At 39.8% G+C, this 20501-nt stretch overlaps 1 protein-coding gene across 3 annotated transcripts in view; it reads left to right on the forward strand.

The window, feature by feature from the left end:
- Window positions 1–20501, forward strand: part of CFAP44 (cilia and flagella associated protein 44) — a 158351-nt gene that overhangs the window by 34937 nt on the left and 102913 nt on the right. For all 3 annotated transcript variants that reach the window (XR_009262176.1, XM_058731393.1, XM_058731394.1), the window contains 6 exons: window positions 702–749; window positions 1524–1623; window positions 2159–2253; window positions 5712–5921; window positions 6567–6677; window positions 17140–17301. Coding sequence is in view for 2 of the 3 variants with exons in the window: in XM_058731393.1 (XP_058587376.1) it covers window positions 702–749; window positions 1524–1623; window positions 2159–2253; window positions 5712–5921; window positions 6567–6677; window positions 17140–17301 (726 nt within the window). In the remaining variant the exon portion in view is untranslated. The remainder of the gene's footprint in view (window positions 1–701; window positions 750–1523; window positions 1624–2158; window positions 2254–5711; window positions 5922–6566; window positions 6678–17139; window positions 17302–20501) is intronic.

Raw genomic sequence — 20501 nt, forward strand, 5'->3', positions numbered from 1 at the left:
TTGGCCTGCACCCATGACTTTCATCTGCTATAGAGAAACCTACACCCATCTCCGCCCTATTCTACTCAAGCACCACAGTAGTAGCTAGGGTCTTTCTATTAATTCACTTCCATCCACTCCTGGAGCACAACAAAACCATTCAAACACTCACACTATACCTAGGAGCTATCACAACCCTATTTACAGCAAACTGTGCTTTAACACAAAATGATATTAAAGAAATCGTTGCCTTTTCTATCTCAAGTCAATTGGGACTTCTACACAGAAAACCACTTAGCATTCTTATTATATTAAACTATTTGTAATACGAAAATGCTTCATTTATTTTGTGTTCTAAGATATATAGAAGTTGCTTTTGTTAAATTTCAATCACACTTTATTTTTTATAAATGTTTATTTTTGAGAGATAGAGAGTGGGGAGGGGCAGAGAGAGAGGGGGACAGAGGATCAAAAGCACTCACAGCAGCAAGCCCAATGTGAGGCCTGAACTCCCCAACCTTGAGACTATGACCTGAGGTGAAGTCGGATGCTCAGCTGACTGAGTCACCCAGGTGCCCTCAATCACACTTTAAAATATATGTAAACTTTTGGTATTACTGTTTGTCCTTTATTTTAACTAGATCACAGGAAGAAAATTTCTTTTTATTTGATAAAAGTTCAAAATGATAAAACAAACTATTGTTATGTATTTAATTTTTTAGGATGCCAATGGAGCCATATGGAAGCTTGACCTTAGTTTTTCAAATATTGTAAGTTGCCTATTTTTCTTTTTTCCTAATTCTTATAATAACAATCTGTTTATTCTTCTTTAAAAGATACTTTATCTTTCTCCATATTTGATCATTGTTCGCATCAAAAACTTGTCCAACATGTCCTGGTCCTGAGAATTTATTATCTCTCTCTCTGATTTTATAAAAAAGAAAAGGAGGTATCTCCTAGCAAAATCCACCAGAAAAGTGGCAATTGACAATGCCTAACGTTATCAAGTGCTTTACAGTTGTCATAAACTTATGGCATTTTCATTTATATGATCTTCTGTAATCCTCACAGTTACCCTGATGAGCAGGTAGGCTTTTGCTATTACCTCATTTTACTGGTGAAGAAATGGAAAGCCTGCAAGTACAATTCCAATACTTGCTTTTCCTAATTCCAAGAGTCCAGCACTCTATCTAACTTATGCTTTTAAAAATTTCTATTCAGATAAAATCACACATGTGTTATAGGGTTATATATATAAATCTATTATTTTTTTAATGTTTATTTTAGAGACAGAGTGGGAGTAAGGGAGGGGTAGAGAGAAAGGGAGACACAGAATCTGAAGCAGGTTCCAGGCTCCGAGCTGTCAGCACAGTGATGGACACAGGGCTCGGACCCACGAACCATGAGATCATGACCTGAGCCGAAGTTGGACGCTTAACCGACTGAGCCACCCAGACGCCCACCTATGTATATATTTTTTAAACTTGACCTTAATTTGATGTTAACTTACCTTTGAGCTCTGATAGGGTCTCTTTTATTATCAGACCCAAGATCCAGACTGCCTCTTCTCCTTCCATTCTGGAGCTATCGAAGCCTTGGCAGTCTCTCCTCTCACTTATCTCATGGCCACTACTGCCTTGGACTGTAAGTAGAACTCTAAATGAAAATATAGCTGGCCTCTTTTGTTTTGTTGTCCACATAAAATTTTCTATGTGTTTGATGAAAAGCACTTGACAGTTTTTCCAAAAGGAAGCCTCTTGCTGCAAGAGAGGTGAGTTTTTACATAGGGGAGAGAAACTGAAGTGCAACAACCTTGGTTATTGTGAGAGATTAAGGGTACAGTAAGTTGCTCATGAAGATGCTATTCATTTTGGCATTATCCACATTCGTGCTTTTCCTATTTATTTTTCACCTTCGTTCTTTCTTCCTCATGTATGGTGAATCTATGTGGGCTGTGCAAGGTGAACTTGATCAATAGTTGTTTTCTTTATTATCCATGCTTGCAAATTACCTGGTTGCAGATATACATGTAAAATTTTGACTAAAGAAAGCCTATTAGATTATTGGTTGATTGAACTATTTGTGAAATTTCTTGTTATAATGCTCAACATGTAAAGGAAGCCAAGGTTATTTCAAAAGATATATATAATTTATTTCTTTTAAAACTGGTTTTCTATAGGCTCTGTTCGAATCTATGATTTTGCTGGCAAAACTCCTTTGGCTCAGATGAGATTCAAACAAGGAGGTACTGCCCTCACCTGGGTACCCCGACTGGTGAGTTTATTATGATGATCTTCTACTAAGATCTATTGGTAAATATGACCTATCAGTGCTATTTCTTGGAAATCTATTTTATACCCTGGGTTTTAGAGGAAAACAAAAATTTTAACTTAGTTTATTCACTCATAATGCAAATCTAGTTCAGATCTAGTGACAGAGATCATATCATTACCTTGCTTTTGTGGTTATGGTCCTGTTTTAATAAAAATCTATTTTTATGCCACCTGCAGGTTAGTAATCATTCCATGTTACAAAATTATTGCCCAACAGAACTTTGGGTATCTATCCTCTATCAGACTCTGATTTCATTCGTTCTAGTTATATTCCTGGTGTGCCTGCAGTGTGCTGGGGCTTGTTCTAGCTTCTGGGAATGTAACAGGGAACAGAAAGACAAAAATACTTGCCCTCATACACCTTATGCTTTAGTGGGAGGGAGGAGGCAGAAATGGACAATAGAGAAAAATAAGTAACATACGTGATAATGATAAGAGCTATGAAGAAAATTAGGCAGAGGTAGAGAGTTGTTCTTTATCCATTACAATGCAATAAACTACCGTAAAGTGTAGTGGCATAAAACAGCAAACATTTTATTTTGCTCACATTTTCTCTGGATTGGGAAATCACGGTGTCTGGGGGCTGGAATCACGTAAAGTCTTCTTTATCACAAGCCTGGCATCTGGGCTGAAGGCTAGGCTAAGCTGGGTGGTCAACAGGAGTGCCTGCTTAATGGCTTCTCCTTGTGGCTTGGGCTTTACCACAGCAGGGTGGCCTCAGGGCAGCCACATACTTCTTACATGGCAGCTAATGACTCCGAGATCTAGTGTTCCAACAAACAGGCCGAAGCTGCTGGCCTTTTATGACCAGTCTCGGAAGTCACATAATGTCATTTATACCATACTCACTTGAGTGAAGCCGTCACAAGCCCCACCCAGATTCAAGGAGGGGATTTCTCCGTGGGAGGCATGTCAAAGAATTTGCAGCTATTTTTCAAAATATCATGGGAGTATTTGGGGAATGTTTTATCCTTACTGTTTTGGGTTGAAATCAAAGAGAAAATGTTTCAGGACCAAAATAAATGTGGACATGGCTAGAATGGAGGAGAATTTAATGATAGAATCAAGACCAGAAAGACAACTCAGGCCAGGGAATAGAAGCAGAACAATGATGAGGTTTAGAACAAGTAGAAACCACAGAGTATTTGTCTTACCAAACCTGGCTCACTCTATTCCATTTCATTTACACTCTTACCTGAAGTATTTAAAATACAGCTATATAATTAAATAATTTATCAGATGGTCATTCGATGTCCATAGAATGTTTCCCTTTTTTAGTCTCATATCCAAGTAATGATCATTGGATATCATGCTGGAATAGAGAAATGCCTTTTCTCTATGCCCTCTCGCTTCTCTAGAAAACTCTGTCTTTATGACTCAGCTTAGGTCAAACATCATCTCCTCTGCACAGCCCTCTGTGACCTTATCTTCTAGTAGAGCTAGGTACTACTTCCTCTGATTTTTTTTTTTTTTTAAAGCACTGCTTATATACCAATTTTATGACACTTATCATATCACAATGTACTAAGATAAACTGCTTTATTGTATCTTTCCCACCAGACTGTTCTTCATGGTGACAACCACACTTTATTCTTCTTTGAACCTCCAGTTCCTCTGTGGTACATTTAGACACACAGTATATGTTTATTGAATGAACAACATTCAAGGAATTGGATGGAGTACAGTTTTCTTATTACCAAGATTCTCATAACTGCCTGGCCTCAGGGATGATCGCTCTGCTCTAAAGAACAGCAGGGCTCTTGCCTTTCTCCTGAATGCCTTCCAAGATAGCAGATTTAGTATATTCAGACGTTGCTAGATTTCTGTCTCCAGCCCATACTTCTTGGAGCTGCAGACCATGTGCCATCTTCATTTTGAGTTTCCCAGGGGACCTCAATCCCAATGTGTCCAAGACTAGATTCATGATACTCTGTTGGCCTCCCACCATCCCCCCTCCAAAACAATAATGGCAGCAACAAACCACACACACACACACACACACACACACACACACACACACACGTGCTTGGCTTCCTCCTAGTGTTACCTAACTCAGTAAATGTCTCAGTAATCCCTCTGTCCTCCTCCCCCATATTCAGTTGTCACCAAATAGGACCATTATAACTCTCTCTAAACTATGCCCATATCCCTCCTCTCTGCAATGCCACCTCAAACCCAGTGATCATAATCACTCTCCTGGAGTAAGGTAGCCATCTCTTCAAAGGTCTCCAAAGGTCTTCCTGCATCCTATCTAGGCCATCTCGGTTCTGTTTTGCACAATGCATCTAGGATGACTTTTCTGAAATATCAAGTCTGGTCACATCACCTCCCTTACCCACACATACCCAAGCCCCCAACTAAAAACCTTTTTTTTTATTTATTTTTTTTTTTTATTTTTTTTTATTTTTTATTTTTTTTTTTATTTATTTTTTTTTTATTTTTTTTTTTAAATTTTTTTTTTTCAACGTTTTTTATTTATTTTTGGGACAGAGAGAGACAGAGCATGAACGGGGGAGGGGCAGAGAGAGAGGGAGACACAGAATTGGAAACAGGCTCCAGGCTCCGAGCTGTCAGCACAGAGCCCGACGCGGGGCTCGAACTCACGGACCGCGAGATCGTGACCTGGCTGAAGTCGGCCGCTTAACCGACTGCGCCACCCAGGCGCCCCCCAACTAAAAACCTTTTAATGGCTTCCCACTGCTCTTGGGATGAAGACTATCCTTATAAGCTACTTTTTGACCTGGTGCTTGCTTATCCCCCTCTCTGGCCTCTTGTGGAAGCCCTGTTCCCTCACTCAGTCTGCTGTAGTCAAACTTTTTCCTGGGTTACGTTCTTTCCTGCCACGTGACCTTTCCACAAGCTATGTCTTCTCCCAGGAGTGTTTCTCCCACCTCCCTAGACTTAGTTAATTTCTGGGCATCTTTCTGATCTCTGCTCCACCATCTCTTCTTTAAAGAAGTCCTCAGTCTAGGTCAGCTTTCTATGTTATATGCTCTCCGAGATCATTTCTTTCCTTTAGTGTTTATTGCTGTTCAGAATTTAACACTCATCTGTGTGATTAATGTTTGTCCTCCCACTAGATCCTAAATTCTGTGAAACCAGGGACAAACTGTTTATGCACACCCTTGGGTGGCTGGTGATAGGTGTCTGGCATGTGGTAGAAGGATGCGCTGCCAACGTTTGCTCCAGTGCTTGAATTGCCATTATTTACCTGTCTCACGATCAGCAATGATAAGGAGCTGTTCTAAAATAGAGGTTAGCAGAGAGTGATATAAGGAATTAGCAGTGAACAGTCAATATTAAATTACTTAGCTGAATAAAATACAAAGTTATCTGTTATGTAGCACAACTTTCTGAATCAACTAATTTCACATTTGTTGCATTTAATTTTTATCCAAGGTAAGCTACACTGGAGCACAGATTATCGTAGGATTCGAAGATGGAGTTGTTCGAATTCTTGAACTTTATGATCCAAAAGGGCTCACAGTTTTTGCTGGACGGAAGAAAATTTCAGATGCAGATATTAATTTGAAACAGGTTTTCAAGCCCCATACTGCTCGTGTCACTGCCTTAGCTTATGAACGTGATGGAGAAATTCTAGCTACAGGGGTAAGTGGTAGATTTCCTTTTGTTTCTTATTGAGCTTTCATGGTTCAACTTGTCTTATCAGTCTTCCTACTTGATATAACGTATTTGCTGAGGTACACTTTTTTTTTCTTTTTGCTGATTTGCAGTTTTGAGAAAAATGCAGTTTGCTTTCTTTGTGTTCATATTCTTTAAGTGTAGTCAGTGCATGACCTTTCAAAATTTTCTTGCAAATTGAGTTCTAATGCTTATTTTAAATGAATGGAAAATTTCAACTGGGAATTATGATCAGTGTTATGCATAATCAATATTCTATCATATAGGTATGTTCGTATATAAAATTGCCATAAGTGAAGAGAATATGTAAATTTTTCATGCATTGATAGGGGAGCATATGCTTTGTGGAGCTTTTGGTGAGTTAATCTATGTACAGGTATGGTGATCGTTTTTTTCAGAAGGATATTGCAACACTTGGTTTGTCAGACATTCTCATGGGGGACATGAAGCAAATACTTGAAATGTGAATTTTCCCAGCATAATCTGGGATCTATGATTATCATAGGTATAAATATACAGTGGGTATACTGTAACTATTAAATGATACTCTATACTCTGTGGGATAGATTTCAAAAAGAATACATATTTGATGGGTATTTCTCTTTTTCTTAGAGTAGAGATCAAACTGTCTTCTTCTTCGAGGTAGAAAAGGATTATAAGCCAATTGGTTATATTACTACTCCTGGACCTGTTTGCCAGTTAGTGTGGTCTTCAGTTTCCCATGTGAGTAATTATTATTTGTCTTCATGCTTAAATCTAAATTACTGTATAATGAAGTGATCTGGAAGATAGAGAATAGCAGGTGGAATGATTAGTCCCACTCCTGGGTCCTGCAGTGAGGGGTCAGGAATGCTTCTTAGCTTGGCTAGTAGCGTATCACTGAGGAGCCCAATGTCCTACTCACTATCTCCTCTCTCTTCCATGCTCTAATTAGTTGGTCATGATCCCCTCTGAGAACATTGGGGTCTATCAGGCTTTGCTTTAGTAACAATGGTGACTCTATTGAGATACATATGTTGTAATGTGTTGGCTTGGATCTGTCAGTCTTTTTGACATTCAGAAGTTCAGTTCGAAGGTCTGAATGTACTTGCCCTCATCTTTAGCTCTTTACTTCTCTTCTACCCCCCTTCTACCTCCATTTTGTCTTCTAATCTCCCATTGACACTTTCCTAACATCAGCTGGTGATTAGGTATTGACTATTGATCTTATTTAATACCTCTAATTTCCCTAAGTTCAAGCACAGGATAATTCAGTTGTCTAAATATTGATTGAGTGTCTAAACCAGGTGCTGTAGTGGGTTCTAGGATAATAATAGTGATGAACTGGGATGCTTGGGTGGCTTAGTCGGTTAAGCTTCTGACTTCAGCTCAGGTCATGATTTCATGGTTCATGGGTTTGAGCTCCACGTTAGGCTCTGTGCTGACAGCTAAGAGCCTGGAGCCTGCTTTGGATTCTGTGTTTCCCTCTCTTGCTGCCCTCCCCTGCTCACACTCTGTCTCTCTATCAAAAATAAACATTAAAAAAAATTAAAATAATAGTGATGAACTGCATGGAGGTGTTGTCAGGATTATTGAAGTAACATGTGTAACCTACTTTAAACTCTTCTAAAGAAAAGGGCTATAACAATATAGTGGTATATAGAAAAAACTTTTTTTTAAGTTAACATACTCATTGTTTTCATCTTTGCTAGGCACTGATGTATTCAATAAGCAGTATAAAACAATCTCTTTTGAAAGGGAAAAAATGCACCTATTTAAGAAGTGAAATAACTATCACAGAACAATACAAGTTTTCACAACGGAATTGGTGACTAAAATATCAGTGGTATAGACAATATGTGCTCTGAATATGGAGCAGGGAAATGTCAAGAAGGGGATAAGTTAACATAACTTATTTTGTACTATTTTATCTTAATTTTGAGAAATTGGTAGGATGTGGGCATTTGGAGAGAAGGTAAGTGCAGATGGTTTAGGTGAAGGAAACAAAAGCTGCCAAGGGAGCTCTGTGTTAAAACATGAACACAACATGTGGTATTATGTACACCTTTTAATCATTTCCCTTAGATTGAAAGTAAAAAATCCAAAAAAGTTAGGAATGGTGGGTGGGAAGATGGTGGGTGTGACTATAGAGGGGCCTCTTGAGGAAGATCTTTATGGTGATGGGATAGTTTTGCATCTTGATTCTGGTGAATGGTTACATGAATCTACACCTATAAAATGACCTAGAACTCTACACACATTCTATATTAATGTCAATTTCCTGGTTTCCATATTGTTGCCTAAGAAGTCACCAATGGGGAAAACTGGGTGAAGGATACATGGTTCCTCTCTGTACTATCTTTGCAACTTCTTGTGAATCAAAAATTATTTTAAAATAAGAAGCTAAAAATTTTTTTTAATAGGCATGAGACAAAACCCCCCCAACATAATTCAAAAGTTATTTCAGGCAGTGCTGCCAATTAGTGCTTGTATTTCTAATATTATTTGGGAATTACTAATGTCAAAGAAAATTACCCTCATTTCACAATATATACATGTATCAAACCATCTATCATTATATTTCAATAGAGATGTGGAAAAAGGTAAATGACCATACGTAGCTGATATCCTGCATACTTTAGTTGTCTAAATCGCCATAGATGTTAGCTTCCACTAGCTCTCAATGGTCAGACCTCCTGCCTTCCTGAATGCATTAAACTTCTGCGCATTATTTATAATTTGTGTTTCCAATAAGGAAACGTGCACAGAGAATCATTCGGCCTGCCGTGGTCACTACCATGATCACTTTGGCAGATGAGAGGCAGATGGGACAATTGGGCAGCTGTGTTCCAGACATGTGACCAGGGCATGAAATACTATGTGGACGAGAGCTATGTATGAGGTAGAATTGACAGAATTTGGTGATCTTTTGAATTTTGGGGGTAATTTTGAAGTGTCTAAATGAAACTCCTTAGTTTCTCTAAGACATGTTCTTTTGCCTACATTATTCTGGGGCCACTGTTCTCTGTTGCTGAAACCAGAAAATCTTGAGAATCATTCCAATCTCTTCCTTACCTCTAACCACCCTGCCCTTCAATGGTTCACTAAGCTTCTTTGATTATGCATCCTAAACATCCCTGCCTTCTCTTCGATATCCTAGATGTAAACCTAATACTGTATGTAAAAGTAAATAGCATTCAAATAAATGAAAGTGAAGTGGAAAAATAATGGGCCATTTGGAGGAAATGAACAAACCCTGTATCCACGCAGTTTAGAGGTGTAAATGCTTTACGGCAAAGGCCCAGCAGAACATCAGGTTCACTTTCCCGCATTTCCCGTTTCGCTGGAATCCTGTCCTCTCAAGTCCTAATTTGTTTGAGTAGCTTTGAACTTCAGCTTTTGTCTCTTCATCTCTGAGAGAATGCCCAAAGCTCTAGGACACTGCCTTCTGTTTGGCTTCTGGGTCTCATGCAAACTGTTGGCAATTTGTCCTCAGGAGGCAATTAGTCCTTCGTACTATCTGACATCGATTCCTGTCTACCTCTGCATCTGCCTGTCCTCTTCCCTTTTTTATAATAGAGGTGCCCTCTTCCTTCCCACATGGAGCCAATTCTGAGTCCTGTCCTTTGGATTGTACTCTCCCACTTTTTCAAGATTTCATATTACTTTTTTTCTCTTTTCTGTCATATAAATTTAGCCTCACCTGTTTACTGGATCATTTCCATCAGCATTTAAATGTATTCAAGTATCTCCCATGGGGAAAACAAAATTGCTTGACCTCCTGTTCTCCTCTAGCTGCTGCACCATCTTTCTCCTTCTGTCTTTTTTTTTCTTTTGCTGTTTTAAGCCATTAAGTTTTATTTATTTATTCTAATAGCATTTTTTTAATTTTTTTATTTTTTAATATATGAAATTTACTGTCAAATTGGTTTCCATACAACACCCAGTGCTCATCCCAAAAGGTGCCCTCCTCAATACCCATCACCCACCCACCCCTCCCTCCCACCCCCCATCAACCCTCAGTTTGTTCTCAGTTTTTAAGTCTCTTATGCTTTGGCTCTCTCCCACTCTAACCTCTTTTTTTTTTTTTTTTTCTTCCCCTCCCCCCATGGGTTTCTGTTAAGTTTCTCAGGATCCACATAAGAGTGAAACCATATGGTATCTGTCTTTCTCTGTATGGCTTATTTCACTTAGCATCACACTCTCCAGTTCCATCCACGTTGCTACAAAAGGCCATATTTCATTTTTTCTCATTGCCACGTAGTATTCCATTGTGTATATAAACCACAATTTCTTTATCCATTCATCAATTGATGGACATTTAGGCTCTTTCCATAATTTGGCTATTGTTGAGAGTGCTGCTATAAACATTGGGGTACAAGTGCCCCTATGCATCAGTACTCCTGTATCCCTTGGATAAATTCCTAGCAGTGCTATTGCTGGGTCATAGGGTAGGTCTAGTTTTAATTTTCTGAGGAACCTCCACACTGCTTTCCAGAGTGGCTGCACCAATTTGCATTCCCACCAACAGTGCAAGAGGGTTCCCGTTTCTCCACATCCTCTCCAGCATCTATAGTCTCCTGATTTGTTCATTTTGGCCACTCTGACTGGCGTGAGGTGGTATCTGAGTGTGGTTTTGATTTGTATTTCCCTGATGAGGAGCGACGTTGAGCATCTTTTCATGTGCCTGTTGGCCATCCGGATGTCTTCTTTAGAGAAGTGTCTATTCATGTTTTCTGCCCATTTCTTCACTGGGTTATTTGTTTTTCGGGTGTGGAGTTTGATGAGCTCTTTATAGATTTTGGATACTAGCCCTTTGTCCGATGTGTCATTTGCAAATATCTTTTCCCATTCCGTTGGTTGCCTTTTAGTTTTGTTGGTTGTTTCCTTTGCTGTGCAGAAGCTTTTTATCTTCATAAGGTCCCAGTAATTCACTTTTGCTTTTAATCCCCTTGCCTTTGGGGATGTGCCGAGTAAGAGATTGCTACGGCTGAGGTCAGAGAGGTCTTTTCCTGCTTTCTCCTCTAAGGTTTTGATGGTTTCCTGTCTCACATTCAGGTCCTTTATCCATTTTGAGTTTATTTTTGTGAATGGTGCGAGAAAGTGGTCTAGTTTCAACCTTCTGCATGTTGCTGTCCAGTTCTCCCAGCACCATTTGTTAAAGAGACTGTCTTTTTTCCATTGGATGTTCTTTCCTGCTTTGTGAAAGATGAGTTGGCCATATGTTTGTGGGTCTAGTTCTGGGGTTTCTATTCTATTCCATTGGTCTGTGTGTCTGTTTTTTGCCAATACCATGCTGTCTTGATGATTACAGCTTTGTAGTAGAGGCTAGAGTCTGGGATTGTGATGCCTCCTGCTTTGGTCTTCTTCTTCAAAATTACTTTGGCTATTCGGGGCCTTTTGTGGTTCCATAAGAATTTTAGGATTGCTTGTTCTAGTTTCGAGAAGAATGTTGGTGCAATTTTGATTAGGATTGCATTGAATGTGTAGATAGCTTTGGGTAGTATTGACATTTTGACAATATTTATTCTTCCAATCCATGAGCAGGGAATGTCTTTCCATTTCTTTATATCTTCTTCAATTACCTGCATAAGCTTTCTATAGTTTTCAGCATACAGATCTTTTACATCTTTGGTTAGATTTATTCCTAGGTATTTTATGCTTCTTGGTGCAATTGTGAATGGGATCAGTTTCTTTATTTGTCTTTCTGTTGCTTCATTGTTAGTGTATAAGAATGCAACTGATTTCTGTACATTGATTTTGTATCCTGCAACTTTGCTGAATTCATGTATCAGTTCTAGCAGACTTTTGGTGGAGTCTATCGGATTTTCCATGTATAATATCATGTCATCTGCAAAAAGCGAAAGCTTGACTTCATCTTTGCCAATTTTGATGCCTTTGATTTCCTTTTGTTGTCTGATTGCTGATGCTAGAACTTCCAGCACTATATTAAACAACAGCGGTGAGAGTGGGCATCCCTGTCGTGTTCCTGATCTCAGGGAAAAAGCTCTCAGTTTTTCCCCATTGAGGATGATGTTAGCTGTGGGCTTTTCATAAATGGCTTTTATGATCTTTAAGTATGTTCCTTCTATCCCGACTTTCTCAAGGGTTTTTATTAAGAAAGGGTGCTGGATTTTGTCAAAGGCCTTTTCTGCATCGATTGACAGGATCATATGGTTCTTCTTTTTTTTTGTTAATGTGATGTATCACGTTGATCGATTTGCGAATGTTGAACCAGCCCTGCATCCCAGGAATGAATCCCACTTGATCATGGTGAATAATTCTTTTTATATTCATCAGAGATATTGGCCTGTAGTTCTCTTTTTTTACTGGGTCTCTGTCTGGTTTAGGAATCAAAGTAATACTGGCTTCATAGAATGAGTCTGGAAGTTTTCCTTCCTTTTCTATTTCTTGGAATAGCTTGAGAAGGATAGGTATTATCTCTGCTTTAAACGTCTGGTAGAACTCCCCTGGGAAGCCATCTGGTCCTGGACTCTTATTTGTTGGGAGATTTTTGATAACCGATTCAATTTCTTCGCTGGTTATGGGTCTGTTCAAGCTTTCTATTTCCTCCTGATTGAGTTTTGGAAGAGTGTGGGTGTTTAGGAATTTGTCCATTTTTTCCAGGTTGTCCAATTTGTTGGCATATAATTTTTCATAGTATTCCCTGATAATTGTTTGTATCTCTGAAGGATTAGTTGTAATAATTCCATTTTCATTCATGATTTTATCTATTTGGGTCATCTCCCTTTTCTTTTTGAGAAGTCTGGCTAGAGGTTTGTCAATTTTGTTTATTTTTTCAAAAAACCAACTCTTGGTTTTGTTGATCTGCTCTACAGTTTTTTTAGATTCTATATTGTTTATTTCTGCTCTGATCTTTATGATTTCTCTTCTGCTGGGTTTAGGCTGCCTTTGCTGTTCTGCTTCTATTTCCTTTAGGTGTGCTGTTAGATTTTGTATTTGGGATTTTTCTTGTTTCTTGAGATAGGCCTGGTTTGCAATGTATTTTCCTCTCAGGACTGCCTTTGCTGCATCCCAAAGCGTTTGGATTGTTGTATTTTCATTTTCGTTTGTTTCCATATATTTTTTAATTTCTTCTCTAAATGCCTGGTTGACCCACTCATTCGTTAGTAGGGTGTTCTTTAACCTCCATGTTTTTGGAGGTTTTCCAGACTTTTTCCTGTGGTTGATTTCAAGCTTCATAGCATTGTGGTCTGAAAGTATGCATGGTATAATTTCAATTCTTGTAAACTTATGAAGGGCTGTTTTGTCACCCAGTATATGATCTATCTTGGAGAACGTTCCATGTGCACTCGAGAAGAAAGTATATTCTGTTGCTTTGGGATGCAGAGTTCTAAATATATCTGTCAAGTCCATCTGATCCAATGTATCATTCAGGGCCCTTGTTTCTTTATTGACTGTGTGTCTAGATGATCTATCCATTTCTGTAAGTGGGGTGTTAAAGTCCCCTGCAATGACCACATTCTTATCAATAAGGTTGCTTATGTTTATGAGTAATTGTTTTATATATCTGGGGGCTCCGGTATTCGGCGCATAGACATTTATAATTGTTAGCTCTTCCTGATGGATAGACCCTGTAATTATTATATAATGCCCTTCTTCATCTCTTGTTACAGCCTTTAATTTAAAGTCTAGTTTGTCTGATGTAAGTATGGCTACTCCAGCTTTCTTTTGGCTTCCAGTAGCATGATAAATAGTTCTCCATCCCCTCACTCTCAATCTAAAGGTGTCCTCAGATCTCAAATGAGTCTCTTGTAGACAGCAAATAGATGGGTCTTGTTTTTTTTATCCATTCTGATACCCTATGTCTTTTGGTTGGCGCATTTAATCCATTTACATTCAGTGTTATTATAGAAAGATACGGGTTTAGAGTCATTGTGATGTCTGTATGTTTTATGCTTGTAGTGATGTCTCTGGTACTTTGTCTCACAGGATCCCCCTCAGGATCTCTTGTAGGGCTGGTTTCGTGGTGACAAATTCCTTCAGTTTTTGTTTGTTTGGGAAGACCTTTATCTCTCCTTCTATTCTAAATGACAGACTTGCTGGATAAAGGATTCTCAGCTGCATATTTTTTCTGTTTAGCACACTGAAGATATCGTGCCAAGCCTTTCTGGCCTGCCAAGTTTCAAAGGAGAGATCAGTCACGAGTCTTATAGGTCTCCCTTTATATGTGAGGGCACGTTTATCCCTTGCTGCTTTCAGAATTTTCTCTTTATCCTTGTATTTTGCCAGTTTCACTATGATATGTCGTGCAGAAGATCGATTCAAGTTACGTCTGAAGGGAGTTCTCTGTGCCTCTTGGATTTCAATGCCTTTTTCCTTCCCCAGTTCAGGGAAGTTCTCAGCTATAATGTCTTCAAGTACCCCTTCAGCACCTTTCCCTCTCTCTTCCTCCTCTGGGATACCAATATTGCGTATATTATTTTTTAGTGTATCACTTAGTTCTCTAATTTTCCCCTCATACTCCTGGATTTTTTTATCTCTCTTTCTTTCAGCTTCCTCTTTCTCCATAACTTTATCTTCTAGTTCACCTATTCTCTCCTCTGCCTCTTCAATCCGAGCCGTCGTGGTTTCCATTTTGTTTTGCATTTCGTTTAAAGCGTTTTTCAGCTCCTCGTGACTGTTCCTTAGTCCCTTGATCTCTGTGGCAAGAGATTCTCTGCTGTCCTGTATACTGTTTTCAAGCCCAGCGATTAATTTTATGACTATTATTCTAAATTCACTTTCTGTTATATTATTTAAATCCTTTTTGATCAGTTCATTAGCTGTTGTTATTTCCTGGAGATTCTTCTGAGGGGAATTCTTCCGTTTGGTCATTTTGGATAGTCCCTGGAGTGGTGAGGACCTGCAGGGCACTTCCCCCGTGCTGTGGTGTATAACTGGAGTTGGTGGGCGGGGCCGCAGTCCGACCTGATGTCTGCCCCCAGCCCACCGCTGGGGCCACAGTCAGACTGGTGTGTGCCTTCTCTTCCCCTCTCCTAGGGGTGGGATTCACTGTGGGGTGGCGTGGCCCGTCTGGGCTACTTGCACACTGCCAGGCTTGTGGTGCTGGGGATCTGGTGTATTAGCTGGGGTGGGTAGGCAAGGTGCACGGGGGCAGGAGGGGCAGGCTTAGCTCGCTTCTCCTTAGGTGATCCACTTCAGGAGGGGCCCTGTGGCAGCGGGAGGGAGTCAGACCCGCTGCAGGAGGGGTGGCTCCGCAGAAGCACAGTGTTGGTTGTTTGCACGGAGCAAGCAAGTTCCCTGGCAGGAACCGGTTCCCTTGGGATTTTGGCTGGGGGATGGGCGGGGGAGATGGCGCTGGCGAGTGCCTTTGTTCCCCACCAAACTGAGCTCTGCCATCCGGGGGCTCAGCAGCTCTCCCTCCCTTTGTCCTCCAGCCTTCCCGCTTTCTGAGCAGAGCTGTTAACTTATGACCTCCCAGACGCTAAGTCGCGCTTGCTGTCGGAACACAGTCCGTCCGGCCCCTCCGCTTTTGCCAGCCAGACTCGGGGGCTCTGCTTGGCCGGCGAGCCGCCCCTCCGCCCCGGCTCCCTCCCACCAGTCCGTGGAGCGCGCACCGCCTCGCCGCCCTTCCTACCCTCTTCCGTGGGCCTCTCGTCTGTGCTTGGCTCCGGAGACTCCATTCTGCTAATCCTCTGGCGGTTTTCTGGGTTATTTAGGCAGGTGTAGGTGGAATCTAAGTGATCAGCAGGACGCGCGGTGAGCCCAGCGTCCTCCTACGCCGCCATCTTCCGGAACTCCTCCTCCTTCTGTCTTTTCTAAGAGGATTGATTATTCCTATTGACTTTTGCTAGTATCTACTCTCATCATTCTACCAAATCAGCTCCTGTGAAGACACCAGTGATATCCATCAATTTAACATTTTCCATTCTTATCTTTCTTGACCTCTTAGCCTCATTGAACCTGTTGACCCTTACTTTCTCTTTTAAATACCACTTCCCTTTGGCTTTTGTGACCTTATGCTCTCCTAGTTCCCTCATCTACATCTTGTCATTCCTTTTCAGTCTCCCTCACCCAGTTCCTAAGTATTGTTTCCCTAAGGCTCTGTCCTGATCTCTCTTCTCACTCCCAAGTCCATAAATTCCTTAAAAGCCCAGATGTGCCACTGGATATTTGCAGATGGTATATCCTTTGTATAGCACACCCTTCAAACCTACCCACAACTTACTGTGTAATTGTCTTCTACTCCTCCTTCACCTTGAAGCTTAGATACCACCTTCTCGGGAAGCCTTACACAGCCTCCTTTATTCTGGTGGTACTCCTGCAACACTTGTTGCAGTTACAATTTACATTTATTTATAGGATTTGTTGAATGACAGGCCCTCTCGTTGGAGGTAAACTCCATCATGCCAGACACTGTATTTATTTTTCTTATAATTTTACCCCTAGTGCACTACAAAATGCTAGATACATAGTCTATACATAATAATTATAGAATGACAGAGTGAATAAAAATTTTGAATAATGTGTCTATGCAGTATCAAGATGGGCCTCTGTCTCCCCCCCACCCCGTTCTTCCCCCACTTGCACTCTCCCTCCCTCTTTCTCAACAATAAATAGGCATTAAAAAAGATGGGGATTTCCCATACATGGTTAAATATGTGATTTTGGAGCTCAAGGGAGAGGTCTGGCCTAGAGATAGATTCACTCAGAATTTAATTGTGCATGAAAGGTAATGAAGCTTTGGGTTGCCTATAAGATTTCCCAGGGAATGTTTATGGAGTGAGAGGAGAAGAGGGTACAGGACAAAAACCTTGGGAATGTCCACAATTAATGAACTTGGGCAGATGGAGGATGATCCATCAAAGGAGGCTGAGACTGTATGTGCCATCCACACACTGCATGTTTCCCTTGGCATTCCTAATTTCAACATTCTGCCCTTTGGGCAAACATATTTTGCAACTGCATTTTTGGCTCAGAAAATATGTTATGGCATCTATAAGGGAAACAAATATAAATCTAATTTTAACACTTAGCTTATTAATAGTAATATAATCGATATTAATAACTGTACATAGTGATTAGTAAGATGATTTATTACTGAAGTGAGAAATTAAGTATTAATTTTCAAAAGTGTATAGTATATATAGCAATGATATTTTTCCTCATTTATAATCTTTTTGAGCCATGCTTCTGAAAACTTGCCTAAATGTAAATGATATATTTAATCTTTCTTTTTTAGCCTGAAAGTACTTTACTGATTTTCTGTGAGAATGGCTATGTTCTTGAAACTCCATTTCCAACTATAAAGGAGGAAGAAGAAGATCGTGATGCAGTTTCCTATGAAATCAAAGACATGCACATAAAATGTTTTCATTTCTCAAGTGTCAAATCTAAGATCCTGGTATGTAAGATCCTTGAAGCATTATCTTCTAATATGTTTTGTCTCAGAATACAAAATGTCCTATAAAAGTGCTGGTGAAGTACAAAGAAGAATAAGACCTATACCCTGGCTTTAGAGAGCTTGTAAGCTGGTAGGAAACAGCTGACTGTATTAGAAGGCAGTAGTGAACAGATGTCAAAATCAAAGTGCAAAGAAAATAATTTTAGTGGTGTGCAGTGCAACAAATATGCTTTTAATGGAGAGATAAGAGGAGATCAGAGATGACTAGATGCAGGTGACATTTAGTCACTTAGAAAATAGGCAGGATTTTGAAATACATCATCCTGTCTTGATAAAAACCCTCAAGAAAGTAGGGATAGAAGGAGCATACCTCAAGATCATAAAAGCCATATATGAACGACCCAACACTGATATCCTCAATGGGGAAAAACTGAAAGCTTCCCCCCTAAGGTCAGGAACAAGACAGGGATGTCCACTCTCATCACTGTTATTCAACATAGTATTGGAAGTCTTAGCCTCTGCAATCAAACAACACAAAGAAATAAAAGTCATTCAAATCGGCCAGGAGGAGGTCAAACTTTCAGTCTTTGCAGATGACATGATACTCTATATGGAAAACCCTAAAGATTATACCAAAAAACTGCTAGAACTGATTCATGAATTCAGCAAAGTTGCAGGATATAAAATCAACGCACAGAAATCGATTGCATTCCTATACACCCACAATGAAGCGACAGAAAGAGAAATCAAGGAATCGATCCCATTTACAGTTGCACAAAAAAACATAAAATACCTAGGAATAAATCTAGCCAAAGAGGTGAAACATCTATACACTGAAAACTATAGAAAGCTTATGAAAGAAATTGAAGAAGACACACACACAAAGTGGACAAAGATTCCATGCTGCTGGATAGGAAGAACAAATATTGTTAAAATGTCGATACTACCCAAAGCAATCTACATATTCAGTGCAATCCCTATCACCGTAACACCAGCATTCTTCACAGAGCTAGAACAAATGATTCTAAAATTTGTATGGAACCAGAAAAGATGCCAAATAGCCAAAGCGATCTTGAAAAAGAAAACCAAAGCAGGGGGCATCACAATCCCAGACTTCAAGCTATATTACAAAGCTGTAATCATCAAGACAGTATGGTACTGGCACAAGAACAGACACTCAGATCAATGGAACAGAATAGAGAACCCAGAAATGGACCCACAAATGTATGACCAACTAATCTTTGACAAGGCAGGAAAGAATATCCAATGGAATAAAGACAGTCTCTTCAGCAAGTGGTGCTGGGAAAACTGGACAGCGACATGCAGAAGAATGAACCTGGACCACTTTCTTACACCATACACAAAAATAAACTCAAAATGGATGACCTCAATGTAAGACAGGAAGCCATCAAAATCCTCGAGGAGAAAGCAGGCAAAAACCTCTTTGATCTTGCCCACAGCAACTTCTTACTCAACACGTCTCCAGAGGCAAGGGAAACAAAAGCAAAAATGAACTACTGGGACCTCATCAAAATAAAAAGCTTCTGCACAGTGAAGGAAACAATCAGCAAAACTAAAAGGCAACAGATGGAATGGGAGAAGATATTTGCAAATGACGTGTCAGATAAAGGGTTAGTATCCAAAATCTATAAAGAACTTATCAAACTCAACACCCAAAAAACAAAGAATCCAGTGAAGAAATGGGCAAAAGACATGAATAGACACTTCTCCAAAAAAGACATCCAGAAGGCCAACCAACACATGAAAAAATGCTCAACATCACTCATCACCAGGGAAATACAAATCAAAACCACCATGAGATACCACCTTATACCTGTCAGAATGGCTAACATTAACAACTCAGGCAACAACAAATGTTGGCGAGGATGTGGAGAAAGAGGACCTCTTTAGCATTGTTGATGACAATGCAAGCTGGTGCAGCCACTCTGGAAAACAGTATGGAGGTTCCTCAAAAAACTAAAAATAGAACTACCCTATGACCCAGCAATTGCACTACTAGGCATTTATCCAAGGGATACAGGTGTGCTGTTTCAAAGGGACACATGCACCCCCATGTTTATAGCAGCACTATCAACAATAGCCAAAGTATGGAAAGAGCCCAAATGTCCATCAATGGATGAATGGATAAAGAAGATGTGGTGTATATATATATATATATATATATATATATATATATATATATACACACACACACACACACACACACACACACACACACAATGGAGTATTACTTGGCAATTAAAAAGAATGAAATCTTGCCATTTGCAATGACGTGGACAGAACTGGAGGGTATTATGCTAAGTGAAATTAGCCAGTCAGAGAAAGACCCAAAAATCATATGATTTCACTCATATGAGGACTTAGGGAGACAAAACAGATGAACAACGAGGGAAGGGAAACAAAAATAATATAAAAACAGGGAGGGGGACAAAACAGAAGAGACATAAATATGGAGAACAAACTGAGGATTACTGGAGGGGTTGTGGGAGGGGGGATGGGCTAAATGGGCAAGGGGCACTAAGGAATCTACTCCTGAAATCATTGTTGCACTATATGGTAAGTAATTTGCATGTAAATTTTTTTAAAAAGTTGTAATAAAAAGTACGAAGGATTTTGAGAGGATGAAAATGGAGAGGAAGGCAGTAAGAGCTGGAATAACATCCTGAGGGAAGGCAGAGTTGTAAGAATTTGTAGTGCTTTCAGAAAATGAAGAATGGAATTGCAACAGAGGGATGCAGTATGTGGGAGGGATGTGGCAGGAATCTGTGAGCTGCACATGGGCTCCTTAAATACCAGCCAAGATGTTTCAGTGCAATTCTAGACCATTGAGATCCATTGTGAGTTTTTTTTCCTCCCTATTCTCTGAAGAAATTTGAAATTATTTGACTAGTTGACAAATGTGACATCAGTTTCAGGTATGCAACATAGTGATTTAGCAAATCTATACATTATGCTCTGCTCAGCACAAGCGTGGCTACCATCTGTCACCGTAGTTGTTATGATACCACTGACTATATTCCCTGTGCTGTACATTTTGTCCCCGTGACTTATTCATTACATAACTTCAAGCCTGTACCTCCCACTCCCCTTTACCCATTTTGCCCATTGTCCTGCCCCTTCTCATCTGGCAACCATTAGTTTGTTCTCTGTATTTATAGGTCCGATTCTGCTTTTTGTTC

Source organism: Neofelis nebulosa, chromosome 5, assembly GCF_028018385.1.
Source record: "Neofelis nebulosa isolate mNeoNeb1 chromosome 5, mNeoNeb1.pri, whole genome shotgun sequence".
In the NCBI taxonomy this organism is placed as follows: Eukaryota; Metazoa; Chordata; class Mammalia; order Carnivora; family Felidae; genus Neofelis; species Neofelis nebulosa.